Genomic DNA, 21,469 nt, shown 5'->3' with positions numbered 1-21,469 from the left:
AAAAAAAGCTATTTTCAACTCCCATTAGAGGTGATTAGAGTCCCATTATATATCTGCAAATTTTTTATGTTATATTATTCAAGCTTTTAATAAGAACATTTAACAAGTCAAAAAAATGAAGCTATAATAAGATAGAATCTAAGTACCCTTACAGTAAGAAATAACTGAGTGGTATTTTCCCACTTGTGAAGTGCAAACATTACAAATATTGAATACTACTAACTTGTAATGTTCATAAGTTAAAGATGATAATAAAGCATAAAGCATATTTGTCAAATTGCTTTATCCTTTTAAAAACTGTCTCCCTTTAGTAGAAGGTTCAACAAAGTTGTAAAAAGGCAAAATGATTAATAGTTTAAAAGATAAAATATATGTGGGTTGGTTTGTGTGAAAGGTAAGGACTAGTCACAGTTATTCTCTCCAGTCCCCATTTGTGTAAGCCAGTTAGGACATTAATTTATACCATTAGTGAATTAACATATCGAGGCAATGATCATCCATGGCTGCTATTATCACAAGAAGAGAGACAGACATTATATGCCTCCTGATGGTAATACACAACACCCTCAATAAGTATACTTGTCAAAAAAGGGTCGAGCAAGTCTCTAACTCTACTGACCAACTTGCGAGAAATTTAGGTGACTGAAGAACACATTAAATAATCACCATGGGGGAAAATCCAGACTGTGGGAAATTCTACAGGACAAACTACCTTATTTATTTATTTCAATAAACTGAAAAGGAAAAATTAAAAAGAGATACGAGAGAGACTTAAAAGATTAAAAAAAGACCTCAATGACTTATCAACCAAGGCCAACATAAGGATTATAAGAAAATAATATTTATGAGACAATCAGGAAAATTTAAGCATTGACTAGTTATTTGATTAAAGAATTACTTGTTTTTAGGATACTAATGATAATTATGGTTGAAGTTTAAAGAAAAGTCTTTATATTTTAGAGATATTTACAGAAATACTTACAAACAAAATGATTTATCCAGGATTTGCTCCAAAAAAACATGGGATAGGAAGGTCGGACTACAGATGATACAACACTGACCTGAATTGTTAATTATTGAGGACAAGTGATAAGCACATGATGATTCACTACACTAGTCCATCTTTTTAAAAATATATTTGAAATTTTCCATAATAAAAAGTTCAAGAAAGATAGCACCACTCTTAAATGTGATTAAAATATAAATTCTTACAGTTAGAAGCAGCTATTAGAAAGAAATCTTTTAATAAAAGAGAGAACAAATATGTAGGTAACAAACTGGTGACTAAAATTTCTAGTTGTTTCATTATTTTACATTAAAGATCTCTGCAACCTAAAAATTTACATAATTTAGGACCACTCAAAATAATACTTGATGTTACCAAATACTGGGGCAATTCCATTAACTGGCATGGCAAAATATACAAGCTATACAATGTTGCCAAATATTATATATAGTAGCCACATTTCTTAGAATAGGATTTAAAGCTCTTGGTGAAGTCTAGTAACATACCAATTTTACTTTATGAACACCAAATCACAGTAAACATGAAAAAAATCACCTAGTAAGTATGTAAAAATAAAAGTTTCAGGAAGCTGGATAATCTCTAGGTCCATTAGAAAGACACTCATTTACTACATTCTAAGAATTACTGAACTAAATCATCTTTGCATTTCCTTACATTTCAGAAATTCTTTGATTCAAAGTACCCCATTTACATCAGAATCTTAAGAAAGATTACTTCAATTGAGAGCGTCTTATAATACAAAAGATTCACGAGTATTTTAAAAACTATGTTCTCTTCTGAAGTCATTTATATAATTCATTTATAATACAAAAGATTTTTACCTCTAACAGACCTTCTAAAAGAAGGTTCCTTCCAGCAACAGAAATAATATATAAAATATTTTTAAAAATACAATGACTGTCCTTAAGGTGAAAAACCTATTCAGGTTTTGAATTTAAAAAAAAAAAAAAAAAAAAAAAAGCTTCACATAATCTACCTCAATCTATTAATAAAAATTTAACTCCTACACTTTAAGCATTTCTTAGTGGTTAAATGCTAAAGTGGTCTAAGTTCTGGACTTTTAAAAACTACCATAAGATACATATTAAATGTATACTTGTGCCCTGAAATATAGTAGTTCCGTGTACAGAGATTCAATTCCTATTTTTTCAATATTTACTAATTAAGACAACACTGCCACAAAAACTGAACTATACACAAGTGGAATAGTGAATGGGCAAAAGAATTTTTTTAAAAGAGAAAGTAAGGTCGCTTGGTTGGCTCAATGGGTTAAGTGTCCAACTCCTGACTTCAGTTTAGGTCTTGATCTCAGAGTTGTGAGTTCAAGCTCCTGCTGGGAGTGGAGCCTACTTAAAAAAAAAGAAAAGAAAAAGAAAAAGTAATCTCCTGTGGAAGAAGAATACTAAATTAATGGACACTGACAGTCATACTGAGTCCAAACTTCAACAATCTCACACCAAGACTCCTATAATAGTCTCTTAGTATCTTTTACTCTTCCTAATTGTTTTATATTTTACTTCCAGATTCATTGATCTACATAAAAATATTCAATGATATACTACGGCTTTCAGATTCAAGTTCAAAATCCCGGGTATGGCACTCAAAACCTACAATTTTGGTCTCTTTCTGCCTCATGAATCATTTTTCCTGTAAATAGCACTATCTTCCAATCTACCTTAATTTTTCTAATTCATTTCTCCCTTTAAAAAAAAAAAGCCATAAGCAGTTAATTCTCCCCATTTAGCTTTGCCTCTTGTTATCCTTCCTTCCTAGAATACTCTCCTTGCTCATTTTCAATCCTATACTATTTACCTGTGCTAGTCAAAGTGCATGTTCTCTTAAGAAAACTCTTCTAACTACCCCAGTGTATAACAACCACCCACTCTTCACAGCTTGTAAATCTTGCCTTGTTTTATGTTCATCACTTAACACTGAGTAAATCTGTTTTTGCCTTATCTATCCATCTCTCTAGTCTTCCCCAAATAAACCTAATTCAGAATATATTGTATATATCTTGGCATTCCCTTCACCAGGAATAGTACTTTGTATAAAGGCGGCAATTTTAAAAAGTCTACTATTATCTTAAAAACTAGTATCTGTGATCATTTTTAAAAACACTACGAACTCATATTGACACACTACTTCATATTTTCAAAGAACTTTCTGGTTTCTCTTGATCATACTGATGCTATCAAGTACTCAGAAGGAATATTCTTGCCTATATATTTTTTTATTGAAGTAGAGTATTTGCCTCAATATTTTAGGAAGAAAAACTGAGATTCTGAGAAAGTATAAAGCCAAAATTACTGAATAGCCTAGGGCTTTTTTCAATGTGTATTACTGCCTCTCCTGCCTTCTAATTATTTATCTTTTTGGACAGAAAGCTTAACACAGCTAGGTCTATCAACAATAGTAGTAATAGCTTTTATTTACTGGATGTTTATAATGTCTGTGGCTTTATAATAGCCACTTTATAGATATATTATCCCAATTAAAACTCAAAACAGGGAAGCCTGGGTGGCTCAATCAGTTAAGCATCTACCTTTGGCTCAGGTCAGGATCCCAGGCTCCTGGGATCAGGTCTGGCACTGGGCTTCCTACTCAGCAGGGAACCTGCTTCCCCTTCTGCCTGTGGCTCCTCCTGCTTGTGCTCTCTCTCCCTTTCTCTCTCTGACAAATCAATAAAATCTTTAAAAACAAAAACAAAAACAAAAACAAAACAAAACCTCAAAACAATTCTGGGAGGTAAATATTACTATTATCTTTATATAATAGATGAAGAAACTGAAAGCCTAGAGAATTTAATTAACTACCCAGGTCATACAACTAAGCAACAAAGCTTAGCTTCTAATATGTAGCTAAATGTCTATAGAGCCCGTGTACTTATCCACTTCTCTTAGATCTAAACAGTAACCAGCTTAGGCGGTGCAGTTCAAAGGTGATATTTTACAAATAGGTAACTCAAAAGTAGATCTCAAGATTAGTTTCAAATACATAATATTTGAGTAGTGCAAATGAAATTTTTGGTATTTTTTTCTCTATAATAAGCTACAATATTTCACAAAAGAAACGAATGAACAAGAAAAAGAAAACTGTTCTCATTGCTTTTTAAATATCTTGCTCCAATCTCTCTAAATATCAGCACAATTTGGAATTAAAAATGAATTAAATTTTATTAATACATCACAGATATTCTGGTATAGAATTTAATACTGTCTAGATATTAGTTTAAAAGAGGGGCACCTGGGTGGCTCAGTGACTGGTTAAAGCTTCTGCCTTCGGCTCAGGTTGTGAAACCAAGGTCCTGGGATTGAGCCCCACATCGAGCCCCGCATCGAGCTCTCTGCTCGGCAGGGAGCCTGCTTCCCCTGTCTCACTCTGCCTGCCTCTCTGCCTACTTGTGATCTCTATCAAATAAATAAAGTAAATAAAATCTTAAAAAAAAAAGATAACAGTAAATTTTAAGTAATTCTATTCAGAAAAACAGGCACAGAGCCAATACATTAGTGGCAAAGTACTGAAACACCCCTTAAGCTGTGTGAGCTCTTAGAGAAGATAATTAACCTTCAGCTTAGAACCATTTTCTCTATCTTTAAAAGTGAGAATAAACAAATACCTACCTTCAATGGCTGTTGTGAGGGCAGTCTGACAAAGCACACACTTAGAGAATAGCAACTGTTGTTATTATTGGCATTTTTATTATTAATGAGATTTAAAATATTTCAGCTAAAATAGTTAAGTCCACTAACCTTAAATAAGATATTTACGGCAAAGTATACATGTTCTAAGACAAGGTTTTAATCTTAACTTTTTGTTGAAATCATAGTGAAAATAAAATAACCTACCATCAGTTTTCCTTTCATAATCGCTGTGACAATAACCTTCGTAAACCAAGTTACTTCCATGTCCATTTTATTTTCTATTAACAAGTTATTTTAAAGTTTAACTTTCTTTGACCCTTTAAGAAACTAAAACAAGTCTGAACCAGAAATTCAAAAAAGGTTGGGAACAATTTAACACAAATAAGCAAAATAGCATTTTGCTATCAATCATTAGACTGTCCCTAAATCTGAGTCTGAACGAAGGACTTTCACTAAATTAAAATTTGCAAACATTTCAATATAATTCCATAGCGATATGAAACATAGAAAAGTTGGCCTCTGCATTATCCCAAAGAATTTACCATCCCAAGGGTTGGAACCAAATTAATATAAGTAAGCAGAGAAGGAGATAGGATGGAAATATCAGAAAACTGACTGGGTTCTACTTCAAGCTTTAAAATATCTGTCATTTTCATACCAGCAAGAGTTAAAGATTTATTTTAAAATTTTTTAGGTTTGTTTTAAATACATTTTTTAAGATAAAATGATGGCTTACATCAAACACTTCATAGCTGTAGGTGATAGTACCTTATTATGCTACATTTGAACCACTCACCGAAGTTTGATCAGGTTCTCCATCTGCCAAACCCGCATCCATAGTGAAAGAGGGTAAGTATATGCTTCTCTTTCCGTTAATATTTAGCCATCCTGTAAATTTGAAAATCCTGAAAGAAAAAAAAATCCTATGTATTAGGACTAGTATAAAACTGTGAGAAATGGAAAAATCAGTAAGTATATTAGGAGGAAGAAATCATTTTAGGATGAGGTTGCTGGGAAATCCAATCATGGAGAAAACAGATTCTGACATGGGCCTTTAAGAATGGTAAAGATTGGGGTGCCTGGGTGGCTCAGTGGGTTAAAGCCTCTGCCTTCGGCTCAGGTCATGATCCCAGGGTCCTGGGATCGAGCCCCGCATCGGGCTCTCTGCTCAGCAGGGAGCCTGCTTCCTCCTCTCTCTCTGCCTGCCTCTCTGCCTACTTGTGATCTCTGTCTGTCAAATAAATAAATAAAATCTTTAAAAAAAAAAAAAAAAGAATGGTAAAGATTCAGAGAAAAAAAATGAAGAAAAGAAAATATACCAAATAACGAACAGCAAGAACAAGGTCACAGATAAGAGACTGTTCGGAGTGAAATGTTTAAATCTACCTACAATTAAGGAAATAAGTGTTCTTTTTTCTCATGATTACATTGGCAAATATGCTAATATTGCCAACACTGGCAAGAATGTAGGACAAAGTATTCTCATATACTTTGGGAGAAGAATATAAATTATAACAATTTTTGGCAGGGCAATTTAAAAATATGTATACTTTAATCCAGTAATTTTGAGGCTAATAATTATGCCATATTTGTTTATACAAATGCACAAAGATATATAAACACATCCAACAAAGTAATAGAAATGATGAGAAAACTCGAACTTTAATGTCAATCTTTAGGAGTTTGCTTAAATTATACTATAGACATAAAATGGAGTATCATGTAGCAACTTCTAAAAATCAGGTAGGTCTTTACATACTCTTACGTATTTACTTTATACATAAACTAGAATGAGGGCCAATTAGGTGGAAATGGAAAATTATAGAACATTATATATAAAATACTCTTCGTGTTTCTGTGTTTTCCCATTTTTACAATGAATTCGTATCACTTTTATATCTTTATTTTTAAAGTCTTAGAAGCATGTCTTTATAACAAGTCTTTTTCTTCTGAACTTTTTTTTTTTTTTTAATTTATTTATTTGACAGACAGAGATCACAAGCAGGCAGAGAGGCAGGCAGAGAGAGAGAGGAGGAAGCAGGCTCCTTGCCGAGCAGAGAGCCCGATGCGGGGCCCGATCCCAGGACCCTGAGATCATGACCTGAGCCGAAGGCAGCGGCTTAACCCACTGAGCCACCCAGGCGCCCCTCTTCTGAACTTTTTTTAAGAAACCTCCAAACTGAACTCTTACAATAACTATATATATTCAAATATCTCTAATAACCTCTCTAATAATCCTTCCTTAAAAGCACTAACAAAACCAAAATCAGTAAGCGAGCAAAATTCTGGTCCTTTCTTTAAGTCTGAAAAACATTTTCTTGTTTCTGCAAATATAAAAGGCTACAATGAAGTATGAACAGTGGGGATAATACTTTTTAATTGGGCTTTGGAGGGCTATCATTTGGTTTCTTTGATATAACCAATACAATCAGCCCAAGCTAAGTGGACTTCCAATTTATAAACCTTAGGTATCCCTCCTTACTTTATGTATTACAATGTATTGTAATTATTTGTTCTCATGATCTAATTCTCTTTAGGAACAAAGACTGCATTCTACTGATCTTTCTACCCAGTGCTAGTTCATGGTAGACATTTAATAAACACTTGTTGCACTGAATGTCACCTCAATTACCTGTATGAATAATGATCCAAAACAGATCATATAAAAATTACTTATGTCTGAGATGCACACTAAAATTACTTGAATACTGACAGGCATTATTCTAGAAATTGGCAAAACTAAAAACAAAATAATAAAACACCCACAGGAAGCTTCAACTTCAAAAGTATTTTACCAATTTTTTTCATCCTACCCATTCCATTTTAAGGGTTTATTTATTCCTAGACATCATATTAGGCACTTAAAATACATAAGTGAAGGCGTTCCCCTCTACTTGCTAGATGGGATGCTGCCTGATTCATTAATCTCTTAATAAAACCAACTGGATCTTTCAAATAATAAAATACATCAATAAACAAAACAAACAGCCCTAATCTCATGGAGCTTATATTCTAGGAAGAGACAAACAATAAATACAATAAATTAAAAGTCATATGTCAGAAACCAATATTGCACTATATGTTAACTAAGTAAAATTTTTTAAAAAAGGTTTTATGTTAGGGCATGACGCTATGAGAAAAAAATAAGGCAGACTAAGAAAAAAACAGGGAGGAAAGGGTTATAATTTTATATAGCATGTTCATTGAAAAGATGACATCTGATCAAACATTTGAAGTAGGGAGGAAATTAGCCCTATAGATATCTGAAAAAGCATTTTCAGGTCAGGGAATACCCAGTGCAAAAGCCTTAAGTGCCTAACTTGGAAGTTTGAGGAATAGCAAGAAAGCAATGTGCCTAGAACAACATGAGCAAAGGGATGAAAGAGTAGAAAGAGATCTGATCACAGAAGTAAGGGAACAAAAGTAGTAGATCCAGTAGGTCCAGTGGGTCACTGTAGATCTTAGCTTTTAATTCTAAGTAATATGAGAAATCACTGGAGGGTTCAGAGGAAGGAATATGATTTGACTTACATTTTTAAAGTTTCTCTCTGTGTTGACAATAACTGTAGTAGTGGGGGAAGGGTAGGAATTGGGAATTCAGTTAAGAGGCTACTGCAATAATCCCAGAGAGAAACAATGATACTAGGTTTATGACAGCCAAAAAGATACTCAGAAGTAGTAGAAATCTATATATATTTAGATAGTAGAAGCAACAGGATTTCCTGAAGGATTGACTGTGAAGTAGGAAAGAGAAAGGAATCCATAATCAGAAAGATTTTTGGCCTGAATGACTGAAAAGATGGCCATCAGATGAGATGGGGAAGTCTGATGGGGGTGGTACTTGGGGTAAACATAATATTTAGTTTGGGATATGTTAAGTTTGAGATGTCTATTTGATATTCAAGTGGGCATGTTAAGCAAGCAATTGGATATAATATAGCACACTGAATCTAAGATAGCAAAATGAGAAGTGTTTGAATACATTTAATTTTTAAAGACATGAATGTTATTCTTAGTAGTAGGCATGTGACAAATGTTTGTTAGCCTGTGAATAGCATATATATATTTCTCAAATGATTTTTTAAACCAGTATTTGGCTTTGCAGTAATTTTGTAAGAGGAGATTTGGTTCCATTATGCTTATATTTATACTTTAGCAATAAGCAGCTCTCAAAAGTTTTATGTAAACAAAATAGTAATGAAACCATACATGACAAGGAATTCAGTGTGTAAAACAGGTCACAAAATGTAAGGCAAATGGCTGTGATTTTGGTTCTTTTCAAGCAATATTTTAAGAGTGAAAACTTACACATATAACAATGTAGATTTATAGCTTGTCCTAAAACACTGGAAGACGTGGCAACACTGAGCAATAACTGATTAGAGCTAAGCAGCAGCCATCCACTTTACAAGGGGAAAAATTCTCCAGTTTGCACCCACCTCTCATACTCTATCTGCACCTGTACTTCACTGCTTCTCCTTTTTGCCAACTGCCTAAGTTCTGTAAATACTTAAGTTCTTACTGAACTTTAAAGTTACCTGTACAGAATCTTTTCTAAAACAAAGAAACGTTCAATAACATAAACAACTACTTTTAAAAAAGAGCAATTTTAAAAGCTCCCATTTTGAGTTTCTTCTCTATCAGCCACCATCTTTCCTGTGATTAAGCTTTCTACCCGTATTTTCGAGCTACTTTCTTCTAGCACCTAATGACAGTACAGAACTCTACTATAAGAATTTGTCCTGTCAGTTCTATTTGTCCATAATGCTCAAACCTCCCTGATTGTTAAAAAGTCCTTTCTCAGTTCTACTTTCCTGAAAATTACCCTCCTATGTCTGTTTTATCTCTATTGGAAAATTTCATAAATGTTCACACATTTATTTCCTCTATTTCTTCCCCCTGCTTTCATGCCTACATATATTATGTTGGATCTACACTGAGGTTAATATGAAGCGCAGATGTGCATGTATGTGTCTGTCTGTTGTATGTGTAGCTTTTGGTGACCAAATGTTTTCCTGACTTATCCCAATTTATGATTAAATGCTACGCCTTCCTTAATCATCATTGTCTGGAAATGAAGACTTCCTCCCAATAAAATTTCCAATTAGCTGAATCTTCCCATACTATATGGAATAAAAGGGCAAGAGTTGGGAATCCTTGTCTTGTACCTGACCTCAGCGGGAAAGTTTTCAGCTTTTCACCACTAAATATGATGTTAGCTGTGGGCTTGTCATATATGGCTTTTACTATACTGAGGTACATTCCCTCTTATCTGCTTTGTCGAGATGAAACAGACGTTGAACTTTGTCGAATGCTTTTTCTGCATCTATGGATATGATCAGATGATTTTTATACTGTAGTTTATTAATATGGTATACCACATTGACGGATTTGTGGATGTTGAACCATCCTCTCACCCCTGAAATAAACTCACTCGATCATGGTGTATGATCTTTTTGATGTATTGTTTAATTAAGTTTGCTAATATTTTTTTCCCAGGATTTTTGCATCTATGTTCCTCGAGGATATTAACCTGTAATTTTTTCTTGTGACATCCTTGTCTGGTTTGGTTATCAGGGAAATGCTGACCTTGTCAAATGAATCTGGAAGAGTTTTCTCCTCTTTCATACTTCGGAAGAGTTTGAGAAGGATTGATATTAATTCTTCTTTGTTTGGTTTGGTATGTTTGGTAGAATATACAAGTAAAGTTACATGATCTTGGATTCTCACTTGTAATAAGTTTTTAAATTGCTTATTCAATCTCCTTACTAGTAATTGATCTGTTCAGATTTTCTATTTCATCATAATTTAGTCTGAATAGCTTGCATATTTCTAGAAATTTGCCCATTTCTTTTAGATTGTCCAATTTGTTGGCATATAATTATAATTTTTCATAGTAGTTTCTGGTGATCCTTTGTATTTCTCTGGTATCAGTTGTAGTATCTCCTCTTTCATTTTTTTTATTGTATTTATTTATGAGTCCTCTTATTCCCTTAGCGAGTTTTAGCTAAAAGCTTGCCAATTTTGTTTATCTTTTCAAAGGATCAGCTCTTAGTTTCATTGATATTTTCTACTGTCATTTTAGTCTCTATTTCATTATTTTTGCTCTAATCTTTGTTATTTCCTTCCTTCTACTAACTTTGGGCTTAGTTTGTTCTTTTTATATTTCCTCAAGCTGTAAAGTTGGGTTGTTAATGAGATTTTTCTTGTTTCTTGAGCTACAGCATTTATCACTGTAAACTTCTCTCTCAGGATGGCTTTTGATATATCCCACAAATTCTGGTATATTTCCATTTTTGTTTGTTTTGAGGTATTTTTGATTTCTTCTTGACTCAAATGGTTGTTTAGAAGCATGTTGTTTAATCTCCACATATCTGTAAATTTTCCAGTTTTCTTCAAGTAATTCATTTCTAGTTTTCAACTATTGTGGTAAAAATGATGCTTAATATGACTTCAATACTCTTTAATAGATTAAGACTTGTTTTGCTAATGATGTAGTATATGTTGATTAATTGAACATAATAATAAAATTTTTTAAAATAAAATAAAGACTTGTAGCTTAACATACAACCTATTCTAGAGAATATTCCATGTGTACTTGAGAAGAATGTGCACTCTGTTGCTTTTAGATGTAATGTTCTGATTATGTTTGTTAATTCCATCTGGTCTAACATGTTATTTAAGGGCAGTTTTTTCCTATTGCTTTTCTGTCTGGATTATCTATCAGTGATGCTGGGGTATTAACATCCCTTATTATTACTGTATTGCTATCTACTTCTCTTTAGGTCTTGTAAATACTTGCTTTATGTATGTAATGCTCCAATGTTGGTGTATAAATATTTACAAATGTTAATACTACTTTTGAATTGATCCCTTTATCATTATATGATGCCCATCTTTGTCTTATTACAGTTTTAAAGTGTATTTTGTTTGATATAAATACAGCTACTCCAGCTTTCTTTTAGTTTCCATTTGCATGGAATATCTTTTTCCATCTCTCCCTTTTCAGACTTGTGTGTGTCCTAACATCTAAAGTAAATCTCTTCAGGCAGCATACAGATGGGTCTTGTTTTTTTTTTTTTTGCTGTTATTATTGTTGTTTTATCTATTAAGCCACTCTCCAATCTTTGATTAGAGAATTTAGTCCAATCAAATTTAAAATAATTTATTATTTAAATAATTATTTATAGGGGCGCCTGGGTGGCTCAGTGGGTTAAGGCCTCTGCCTTCAGCTCAGGTCTTGATCCCAGGGTCCTGGGTTCGAGCCCCACATCAGGCTCTCTGCTAAGCAGGAAGCCTGTATCCTCCTCTCTCTCTCTCTCTGCCTGCCTCTCTGCTGACCTGTGATCTCTGTCAAATAAATAAATAAAAATCTTTTTAAAAATAAATAAATAAAAATTTATTTATTTATTTATAGTATGTACTTATTGCCATTTTGTTAACTGCTTTCTGGATATTTTCATAATTCCTCTTTTCATCTCTCCTCTTACTTTCTTCCTTTTTGGTTTGGTGACTTTAATGGTATGCTTACATTCTTTTTGCTTCATCTTTTGTGTTTTTACCATAGGTTTTTATTTTGTGGTTGTAATGAGGCTTACATATAACAATTTCTAACTATAGCAGTGTATTTTAAGTTGATAACAACTTAAGTTTGATCCCATGGTAAAGCATATCATGTTTACCCCCACCCCACCCTCGCACATTTAAAAATTTAAAAGATGAAACTGGATGAGAGTCCCTGGGTTATCTGGGCAGACAGAAAAAAGGATCAAGTTCAGATCCCTGAGGTACTTGAATATTAAAGGATCACTATTTATAGAATGAATGAATCCCAATTTTTGCTTTTCAACTTGGAAAAACTACTCCATGTAATTACTAATGTGGAGAACAAAGACAAAAAAATTAAACTTCCTTATAACTTAATAGCCATAGACAATTTCTTGAGATAGGCAGAGTGACCTTTCTCAAGAAGCTTAGCTGCTTCCATGTTAACACTTTGCCCAAGGCAAAAGGCAACCATGGCTGTACAGTAGCTCAACCTCCACAATTCTGGTTAAAAAAAAAAAAAAAAAAAAAAAAATCTCTTTGGAAAGTTCCTTTATCTCTACCCAACTACCCCACCACCACCACCAAGATATAAGTTAGCAATCATCCTCCAAACTTATGGCCCACTGATACACATCTCAAGGGTTCTCATGATGAAAAGTTTTACTAGCCAGTAGTAAATGACCTTTTCCTTAAAAAATAAATAAATAAAAAAGTAGCCCCTCAAGGTCCTGGTAACCTTGCTTTCAAATTTCTGAGAAACTTAGACTATCCCTAACCCCCTCTCAATTTGAAAGTATACAATCAGCAATCCTCACAACCCTAGTGCTGCTCTTTCTGCCCTCCGGTCCTATCCCCATGCTTTAATAAAACCACCCTTTTTGCACCTAAGACATCTCAAGAATTCTTTCTTGACTGTTCGTTGTCAAACCCCAACATGTACATCAATTACATTATGTAAAAACTGAATTAACCAATATAAAAGGCAAAGAAGATACACACACATACAAAAGTCAAATCATAATATGACTGATTAAAAAGAGGAAGCCGGAAGTGGAGAAGAAAGATAAAATTAAGGATAGGTGCCCTAAATTCTTTTTTTTTTTTTTTTAATTTTTTTGTTTGTTTGTTTTTATTTGTCAGAGAGAGAGAGCGAGCGAACACAGGCAGACAGAGAGGCAGGCAGAGTCAGAGGAAGAAGCAGGCTCCCTGCCCGGCAAGGAGCCCGATGTGGGACTCGATCCCAGGACGCTGGGATCATGACCTGAGCCGAAGGCAGCCGCTTAACCAACTGAGCCACCCAGGCGTCCCGAGGTGCCCTAAATTCTTTACCTTTGATAATAGGAAGTTGAAATAAGAGACATTACTAATATGTCAAGAAATAAGTTTTTAGTATTTTCCTTGAAGCCAAAGACTGCAACATATGAAACAAAAAATCCTAGAGGGAGAGGGTGATTGATTGGAGGCGTAAAGTATAAGCATAATAATTTTCCCATCTTTCAGAGGTGAAAGTCAAAAGATGTTTATATTGATGTAGTTTTGCAACATTAGTGAGATCTTTTAAAGCCTACAGACAAAAAAGAATTCTTCAGACGTCTTTGGCACAAAAAGTTGATTTTATTAAAGCTTGGAGATTGGTGGGCAGAAAGCGTAGCTGCACTGGGGTTCTGAGGAATGGCTGATTATATATTTGGGTGTTGGGGGGAGGTAAGGAAAAACGGGAGCTGCCCAAAAGGACGTTGATATGCTAAAGAAGACTCTCAGGATACTGGAGGCCTGGCTATTGTGAAACTAAGGTTGTTTTTCCCTATAACAAAGCATTACCATTAATATAGTTGGAAGTTTTCTGAAGAATGTCACATGTATGTATTCCACACAGGAGTGGGGGTTGGGTGGGGGTAGGTTGTGGGGTGTCAGCTAGTGCTCTGTCCTTGGCCTGCCTTCTGCTCCCTCATCAAAATGATAATCTAAGAATTAAAAAGTTTATTTCCTAAAAGTTTAAATGGTAACTAAACATAAACTTAATGGCATTAGGCACGAGGGAGTAGGCTTGAGAAGAAATCTTTCTGCCATTAAAAAAAAAAATTTTAACAGTATATGTTACATACAATCAAGAAGAAAGTGTAATAAAATTTTTGTAAAAGAGTACAATGTGTCATAATCCTGAAGATTCCTTTCTCCAAATTGCAGGGCTAAAGCTAGGCCTGCATCCAAATTTAAATATAATTACTAGTCAAAGGCAAATTTTAAAGAAGACTTTGTTCCCTCTTTTGTTCCTTTTGTTATCAGTACTCTAGCCATTGTTTGGGGAATTGGTGCCTCACTATCTACACTTAAAAAGTTCCTAGAAAAAGTAATTTTTTATAATAGCTCTTCTTTACTGGGGGCTTAAATTGCTACTTCAGTAATAGAGAAAATGAAGGAGCAACTCCTAAGCAATGCTAACATCTTTAACACATGTCACTTAATCTTCAAAAAAAAGAAAGATTTTATTTATTTATTTGAGAGAGACAGAGACCACAAGCAGGGGGAGGGGCAGAGGGAGAGGGACAAGCATACTCCCCACTAAGCCGGGAGTCCCACTCCAGGAGTTCGATCCCCTGGGATCATAACGTGAGCCAAAGGCAGACACTTAACCCACTGAGTCACCCAAGTGCCCTTCTTAATCTTAACTTTATGATGCTATAATGAATGATGGCTCCATTTGAAGGCATCAACAAGTTGTATATGATTAGTATTTCCTCCTATCTCACAGGATACCTCAGAAGTTATTTGTTCTGTTTTGTTAAATGATTATGTAACAATAACAAATATTCTCAAAAGCAAGAATGCTTATCAATGAACACATCATACTTCTAAAGAATAACATACTAGAAGAGTATTAGATTCAATAATCCTAATCTCTCTCACTGCCAGTTTGAAAAAAAAAAGAAAAGTTTGCAAATAAAAACAATTTCGTTTAGCTAGTCTGACCTAATATACAGTATTTACACTAAGTCAAATCCTTAAGGAAAGCCTAGTATGAGAAATTCATCACATGAATGTGACAGTTCCCAAAGAGCAAGCCAGCAGCACCAACATCATAATCACAAGCACTTTGACAAAAAAATTATGTAAATGGATTGCTGGAATAAAGCAATCATCTATCCAAATGGCTTTCATCTAAATTATTGCAAAATAGTGCAGTACATATGTTTCTTAGAGTATAATAATATTTTGGCACCTATGAATTGTGTTAAAATTCCTTTCATTCTAAAAATAATAACAACAACAATGATAATAAAATACACAATATGTAGAATTCAGCCAAAATAATATCATTAGCAATTTGCCCAGAGGAAAACCAACGGTGTTCGACTAAGTTCAATGAAAAACAGAAAATCACTACTACTAAATTTCTGGTAAGATACAAAACAAATTCCACTTCCCATTTTCTTTAGATTAACCATTAATATACATAACTCATAACTTTTAAGGCTTAAAATAAGCCTTTATACCTATATTGCTTCACCATCAATTATATGTCCTAAAAGGGCTCAAAACACATTCATCAAATATTTATTTACTTCTTGTCACGTAGGAGACACTGTTGTAGATTCTGGACATATATGGAACAATCAATATCATTCCTGTCCTATCCAAAAAAGGGCAAAATAAACTGACCAGTATACTACAATGTAATGAGCCTTATGACAAAGCTACATGTATGATGTTACCTACGTAGCACATAAGGATATTAAACTCAGCCTTCTGAAGGTAGTAGAGTAACAACACAAAAAACCAGAACTTTGCAAAGCCTTTTTATATTAAATAAAACAAATTAACTATCAGAAGTAGAATATATAAATAAATCTAACTAGGATTAATTAATGCAGAATCTTTTATAAATCTTTATAATCTAATGGCTTTCTTAACTTTTGCAGTCTATTTTGAACTTTGGTTTACATTTTTTTGAGATTCATCTATCTGGTTTTAGACCTAGTAACAAAACTAGTTTACCTTATCTCCCAATAAATACCTAATTCTACAAAATATAAAATAAAATAATATAAAATAATGAAGTAATCTCAAATAAATTACTATAGAGTACAGTTTTTCTAAAAAATACATGTGGAAAAGGAACAGATTAGAAAGGTAACTAACTTCATAATTTAAAAATAAATTTTGGCACAGCAAGATTCTATTTTATGTATCTATTCTATATATTATATAGAATAGATATATATCTAACTCACTGGACATTTTGCAGAGTTGGATACAGAGAAGAAAGTATGAATGACAGAATATAACTCAAGGTAATACATTTCCTTAAAAGTATCAAGCCAATCTGCAAAGAACTATGTAAGATCCCTCTTACTATACATTCATACTTCCCTTTTAATACTTCAAGAAAAAAATCATTCCAAAGTGAAATATGGAGTTTATGGGTTTAAAAGGAAATAGCAAAACAGCACATAGAGACAATAACCAACCTAGTAGCAACCAGAACCAGCATCCAGTCTGTGATCTCCATCATTTCTCATTAAAAGATATCAGGACTTCTTTAAGAAATGGCATATTCTAGGTCTAAGAAAACAAATGTACAAGGTATGCCTAGAGTATCTTACATTCCAGTATCTTGCATATCCAAGCAAAATGCAAGGAATTATATAATGAAGACTCAGGAGCCAACTCAAAAGGACTCTCTATGGCCAAGATAGGACCACTTTATAGAGAAAATTTATATCTATAAAACGTAGTTTGAAAATCAAAGAGCTAAACAACCATTTCAAAAAATCTGAGGGATGCCTGGGTGGCTCAGTTGGTTAAGCCACTGCCTTTGGCTCAGGTCATGATCCTGGAGTCCCAGGATCGAGTCCCACATCAGGCTCCCTGCTCAGTGGGGAGTCTGCCTCTCCCTCTGATCCTCCCCTCTCTCATGCTATTCTCTCTCTCAAATAAATTAAAAAAAAATTTTTTTTTAATTTGAAAGAGGGGCAAATTAAACCTTAAAAAGTAAAAGGAAGGAAATAAAGAGCAGAAATACGAGGGAGAAAACTAAAATACAAAGAGAAAAATCTATAAGATCAAAAGTTAGTTCTTTAAAAAGATTCAATTTGATGAAGGCTAGGTAAAAAGCAAGGGGGGAAAAAAGAGACCACAAAAATAACCAATATTATGACTGATAAAGTAGAAATCATAACAAATCCTCCAAACATTAAAGATATCCTGAAAGAAAATTATAAATAACTATACCAATAAATTTGAAAATTTGTAAGAAAAAGAAATCCTAGAAAAATCCAACTTATTGGGCACCTGAATGGCTCAGTTGTTTAAACGTCTGCCTTCACCTCAGGTCATGTGCTCAGGGTCCTGGGATTGAGACACACACTACACACTACTGGGTGGCTCAACTGGTTGTATCAGACTCTTGATCCTAGCTCAGGTCTTTATGTCAGGGTCATGAGTTCAAGCCCCTCACTGGGCTCCATATTAGGTATAGGGCCTACTTAAAACAATAAAAGAAAGAAGACCAAACCAGACCAGACCAGACCAACAGCTAGCACAGAGACAGATTTCACTAGCTTTTGCCCCACAGGTATTTGAGTTCACAGACTCTAGCTGCCTGATCCTCCACATACAAATACATTCCTTCCTCTCATCTGCTCCCTCCAGAGCCTGGGAATCATACCAGCAGCCAGTCCAGGCATCTGTGGTTGCTGAGTTCAAGACACCGGCCTAGACTCCCACAGCTGACTTCTACTGATAGGCATGTGCTCAGATGAGCTCCTCCAGTTGTGTACTTGCACACTATTGGCCTGACATCTGGTACTACCTTCCACTATCACATGCACATACATACACATTTTGGAGACTGCAACCAAAGAAGAGCACAACAACAGCCAGGGCCATCATAGCTTCTTGTGGGTCCAGATCAGGCCCTGTCTTCTGTCACTGGCCGGTACCACTGAATCACTTACAGCTAGCTCCTTGAGCTGTGCACCTACACACCCTGGCCCAACTCCATCACTGTCCTCTACTGCCACGCACCCATAGCAAGACACAGCAAGCATGTGGTGCACACCTACAGCCAAGGCCCCAGTAGCTATCTACCTGCCCTGAGCCCCACCATTACATGTCTGTTTGTGACCACACCTGCCACTAGCTGCACCCCTAGCTAGTCCTTATAGCTGACTGTGTGAATACCACAAGTTCCAGACACTACCCTACTTGCCCTGGACCCTGGGTGCTGAATCTGGAGGTGCTACTGAGGACCACAACAATCCTCAATGACTCTGCAGAACACCCACAACACTAGCCAAAAACCACACATTTGGTGATGCTATGGACCCCAATGGCTTTAGCCAATGGGCCACAATGGCCACTGAAGACCCAGTGCTGCCATGTGCCCCTGCACTTGGTACCCTAATACCACGAGACTCAGGGACACAACAAGCTCTAGCATGCCCCACCAGTCGATGGAAGTCTTCTCCTACTGAAATCAGTCTATAAAGTCAGGAAGGGGTGACTGATTCTTCAAATACATAGACACAAAGATACAAGACTATAAAATATCAAGAAAACATAGCTAAACCAAAGCAATATGGTAAACCTCCAGAAACAAACTGGCTCTAAAGAAATGGGTGATCCAGGAATTGCCCAACAAAGAATTCAAAATAATCATTCTAAAGATGCTTACAGAGCTACAAAAGAACACAGAAAAACAATTTAACAGTATCAAGAAAATAATACAAGAAGATAAACAGTTCAGCAAAGAGACAGAAAACAAAAAAGAACAAATAAATTTTGGAACTGAAGAATACAATAACTAAACTGAAGAATTCAACAGAAAGCTTCAAGAGCAGATCGAAAAACAAAAGAAATAATCAGGGGGCTTGAAGACAGATCTTTTGAAATCATCCAGAAAGGCAAGAAAGAAAGAGAAAAAAGAAAAGGTATGCAGATGTCTATGGGTCTCTGTGGGTCTTGTAAGATACCAATAAGAGAAGCAAGGTATACATTAAGGTATACAAATGTAGAAAACACATTTAAAGAAATAACAGCTGAGAAGGCAAACTTGGGAGATTTGTCTGGACATCCCGGTTCATGAAGCTAATAGGTCACCATATTTTCAATCCAAACAATCTTCTCCAAACACATTATAATAAAATGGCCCAAAAGCAAAGAGGATTTTAAAAGCAGCAAGAGGAAAAAAAAAAAATCTTGCATATAAGGGAACCCCCATGTCTATCAGTGGATTTCTCAACATAGGCCTTGCAGGCCGGGAGAGAAGAGGGTGATATAGTCAAAGTATGGAAAGAAAGAAATTGTCAACCAAGAATGTTTTACCCAGCATGATTGTCCTTCAGTAATGAAAGCAAGATAAAGACCTTCCCAAACAAAACCTGAGGGAGTTCTTTACCACTAGACCTCCCTTACAAGAAATATTGAAAGGACCTCTTCAAGCTGAAGCTAAAGGACATTAATCAGTAATGTGGAAACTTATGAAAATAAATAGCCATATTTATAATAAAGGCAAGTAAGTAGTCTAATTCCGAATACTCTAATACTGTAATATGGTGGTGTGTTAACTCTAGTATAAAGGTTGAAGGACAAAAACAGTTATAGCTATAATAATCTGTAAATTGATACACAATATAAAAAGATTAAAACGTGACATCAAAAACACAAAATGTGAGGGAGGGGAATGAAAGAGCAGTTTTCTGTTTGTTGGTTTTGTTTTGTTTTGTTTTGTTTTTTTGAGACCAAAGTTAAGTTGATATCAGCTTAAAATAGATTATTATATCTATAAGATGTTTCAAGTAAGCCTCAGGGCAACCAAAAAACAAAAACTTAAAGAAGGCACACACAAAATAAAGAGACGGTAATCAAAGTGTACCGATAAAGAAAATCATCACTTTATAAAGAAGGAGAGCAAGAGAGGAAGAAAGGCACAAAGAAACTATAATATGGCCGGAAAACAATTAGCAAGATAGAAATAATAAGTCCTTACTTATCAATAATTACCTTAAATGTAAATAGATTAAACACTCCAATGAGAAGGCACAGAGCAGCTGAATTGATTTAAAAAAAAAAAAAAAAAAAAGAAAAAAAAAGACCCAACTATATGCTGCCTACAAGAGACTCACTTCAGCTTCAAGGACACACATAGGCTCAAAGAGAAGAGGTTGAAAAACATTTCATGCAAATAGAAACCAAAAGAGAACAGAGGTAACTATAATTATATCAGAGAAAACAGACTTGAAGTAAAAAATTGAAACGAGACAAAAAAGGTCATTATATAATGAAAAGGGGGTCAATTCATCATGAGGATATAATAATTGTAAATATATATGCACCCAACATTGAAGCAACTAAATATATTAAGCAAATTATACTAACAGATTTGAAGACAGAGAGCAATATAATAATGGGGGGACTTCAATACCCCACTTTCAAAAATGGACAAACCTTCCAGACAGAAAATCAATAAGGAAACACTGGACTTGAACCATACCTTAGATTAAATGTACCTAACAGACATATACAGAACATTACGCGCAACAGCAGCAGAATACACATTTTTCTCAAGTGCACATGCAACATTCTCCAGGATAAATCATATCTTAGGTTACAAAACAAGTCTCAGCAAATTTTAAGAGACTGAAATCATGCTAGGATCTCTTCAAACCACAAAGATTTGGAACTAGAAATCAATAATAAGAAAAGCAGAAAATTCACAAATGTGGAATTTAAATAACGCACTCCGGAACAACCACAGAGTCAAAGAGGAAATTAACAGGGAAATAAAGAAATCTCTTGAAATAAATGCAAATGTAAATACAACATACCAAGTTTATGGAATACAGCAAAAGAGTTTATAGGGATAAATTCCTAAACTAAGAAAAAGGAATGATCTCAAGCAACCTAACTTTACACCTCAAAAAATGAAAAAAACAAGAACTAAGCCCAAAGTTAACAGAAGAAAGAAGTTAAAGATCAGAGATGAAAAAAATGAAAGAGAGAATAGAAAAACAATACAAACACCAATGAAACTAAGAATTGGTTTTTTGAAAAAATAAATGAGAAAAAAAAACAAATTAAAAATGGAAAGAGAGGGGCACCTGGGTGGCTCAGTGGGTTAAAGCCTCTGCCTTCGGCTCAGGTCACGATCCCAGGGTCCTGGGATCGAGCCCCACATGGGGCTCTCTGCTTAGCGGGGAGCCTGCTTCCTCCTCTCTCTCTCTCTGCCTGCCTCTCTGCCTACTTGTGAGGG

At 34.6% G+C, this 21,469-nt stretch overlaps 1 protein-coding gene across 6 annotated transcripts in view; it reads right to left on the bottom strand.

Moving 5' to 3' along the window:
* Positions 1-21,469, bottom strand: part of LOC111142002 (oxysterol binding protein like 8) — a 159,825-nt gene that overhangs the window by 106,660 nt on the left and 31,696 nt on the right. For 3 of the 6 annotated variants that reach the window (XM_022494921.1, XM_022494922.1, XM_022494923.1), the window contains exon 2: positions 5,465-5,573. In XM_022494921.1, coding sequence (XP_022350629.1) covers positions 5,465-5,506 — 42 coding nt within the window. In that variant the 5' untranslated portion in view covers positions 5,507-5,573. Of the gene's footprint in view, positions 1-5,464; positions 5,574-21,469 lie in introns of those variants that run through there. The other 3 variants (XM_022494927.1, XM_022494926.1, XM_022494929.1) reach the window with 3 other exon arrangements.

This window comes from Enhydra lutris, unplaced genomic scaffold (assembly GCF_002288905.1).
Source record: "Enhydra lutris kenyoni isolate GAN:26980312 unplaced genomic scaffold, ASM228890v2 scaffoldscaffold7, whole genome shotgun sequence".
NCBI lineage: Eukaryota > Metazoa > Chordata > Mammalia > Carnivora > Mustelidae > Enhydra > Enhydra lutris.
This window is presented reverse-complemented; position numbering and strand designations above follow the sequence as displayed.